We start from the raw sequence: 2287 nt of genomic DNA, 5'->3' as shown, positions 1-2287 counted from the left end.
TCCTGAGGGTGCCCATCGTCCAACGTGTCCTTCAGGTGGGCGATGTTGTCCGCGCTGCCGAACTTGTTCCGGATGAGGCTGGCGAACTCCCGTGGCTTGGAGACCACGGCGGTGTGGGTGGCCTGGGACAGACCCGAGAGCCCTCCCTTGACGCCCTCCACCACGCCGCCGCCAAAACCGCTGATGCTGGAGCGAACGTTGGCACCCACGTCCTTAAGACCCTGGTGCATGTCCCGGAAAACATCCTTGGGCTGCCGGGAAGGGCCGTTCTGCTCGATCTCCTTCAGCTTCTTGTGGTAGTGCTCCAGCTTCTTGTGCAGCTGCGCGATGGTCTGCGCCGACTTCTGGTTCTTCTTCTCGAAAACCTGCTTGATACGGGAGGCTTGCTGCTTGTCTGCGTTGTTGGCCAGCTTCAGGTACTCGGCCACGTTGTCATCCCGAGCCTCCTGCTCGATCTTGATCTGCTCGGTGATCTTCAGGATCTTCTGGTGCAGGTGCTCGATGGCGGCTTTGGTCCTGTGCGGGTCGGGGGTGCCGTCGGGGACGTCCAGGCAGACGGTGCCATCGGCGTCGCCGTGCGCGGCGCTGGAGGGGAGGCTGAGCGCGGTCACGTCCCCCTTGTCTAGCTGCGAGCAAAGACAGAGGAGGGCGATGGTCAACGGAGGGGGCGAACACCCAGGCGGCCCCTGGGCAGGGGGCAGAGGGAGGCAAGAGCTGGGCAGGGGAATGATTAACCAGAGAAACAGTGAGGAGTTGGGTGTTTTTCCATCTGGTTAAGCATTTCTGGCAACCCAGGAATAGGCCAGTTTAGAGGGCGCAGCGACAAAATAATTCAGGTTTTGGGGCTGGTTTTGGCCAACAGCTTTCAGCAAGGAGCATCAACCAGGAGCTTGCTGTGACTTCCCGCGCTCGCTCTGTACAGAGGTGAGCACCCATGTTTTGGGGCTGCCGGGCACCCAGCGCCAGCCGGAGGAAAAAGGGCAAGGAGCTGAAACTGGAACCCATCATCGAGCCCCCAGCAGAGCAGCGCTGAGAGCGGGGACTGAGCAACCAGAGGTATTTTACTCATGTTTCTTGGCTGAAGACAAACCCTGCCCTAACCCCGATTTGGGGGTGACTTGGGAGCAGCTCCCGGTCCCCAGATGAGCAGCAGGCCTGCGGGTGCAGGGACGCCTCTGCTTTCTTCTCTGAGTTTCTCACTCTTCTTACTGGTGGTGCTGGTTCCCACTTTACAGATGGGAAAACTGGAGCTATGGGAGAGGAAATCGCTTGCCTGAGGCCACACTTAAAATCACCATGAGAGCCTGGACCAAGCCAGGGTCCTGTCCTGTGCTCCCAACCGGGCTGTGCTGCTCAGCCACTAAAAAAAACAACCACTAAATCTTCCCATAGCTGGGTTTTATATGCAGATTCTTATGCAAATCTCAGTGGTTGTATAAATGGCTCCCGGCTTCTAATTAAGAGCCGCTTGGAAGTTAAATACTGTTGGCAGACCTGAATAATTTCTAATTTCCATCACACTTTCCCCGAATGACCCTTTAATAGGGATAAAGCTGCGCGGTCGCTCCTGAGGAGCGCTTTACCACCAGGAAACGCCATGCGCGGGAGGGAGCAATGTTCTCAACATGCTGCTTGTGAACGCTCCCATCTGCGGCGGGTCCCAGGGCTCGGAAAAGCAGGGGCAAATGCTGCCCTGCTCCCATTTATCTCCTTTTCCCCAGCGCTCCGGGGGGTGTCGGTGCTTCATGAAGGGTTTTGCTTTGGTTTCTTATCGAGGGGCAGAAATTGGAAGCAGCAGGAAACGGACGCTTTGCCCAGATACGCAGTTCTCCGTGCAGCGAGGGACCGAGCGGTCGCGGCCGAGGAAGAGGCAGCCCCAGGGATGTCAGAATGGGAAACCCGGGCTGGGCTGGAGAAGGAGAGAAGTTGCTCAAACTTTGCTTCCAAAGAGGGAAATCACCCAAATCCTTGGGAATCACCCAAACCTTTGCCCCTGTGAAGCTGATTTTTTGATTTATCTGGGAGCACAGGGGGAAGAATGGATGCTGAGGGTGGATCCCATGCTGCCCATCCATGCTGGGGTGAAATCCTTTCCCCAAACCCCACTGAAAGCTCTGCTCCCTCCCGGGCACAGGGCCCATCATGTGAAAGCCACATCAGGTTATTGCTTTGAAAACAACAACCCCCCAAAAAAGACAATACCGATCTCTGCAGCATTAACAGACAGTGCCTGCTAAATCCCAGCCAGCCTAAATGACTGTGCAGTGGATTTAACCGGGGGATTAGT

At 56.6% G+C, this 2287-nt stretch overlaps 1 protein-coding gene across 1 annotated transcript in view; it reads right to left on the bottom strand.

The window, feature by feature from the left end:
• TMCC2 (transmembrane and coiled-coil domain family 2) overlaps nucleotides 1-2287 on the bottom strand; it is a gene marked incomplete at its 3' end in the record, with an annotated part of 4991 nt that overhangs the window by 1336 nt on the left and 1368 nt on the right. Inside the window, exon 2 of the mRNA XM_010184828.1 lies at nucleotides 6-626. Coding sequence (XP_010183130.1) covers nucleotides 6-626 — 621 coding nt within the window. The remainder of the gene's footprint in view (nucleotides 1-5; nucleotides 627-2287) is intronic.

This window comes from Mesitornis unicolor, unplaced genomic scaffold (assembly GCF_000695765.1).
Source record: "Mesitornis unicolor isolate BGI_N332 unplaced genomic scaffold, ASM69576v1 scaffold34005, whole genome shotgun sequence".
Lineage (NCBI taxonomy): Eukaryota > Metazoa > Chordata > Aves > Mesitornithiformes > Mesitornithidae > Mesitornis > Mesitornis unicolor.
This window is presented reverse-complemented; position numbering and strand designations above follow the sequence as displayed.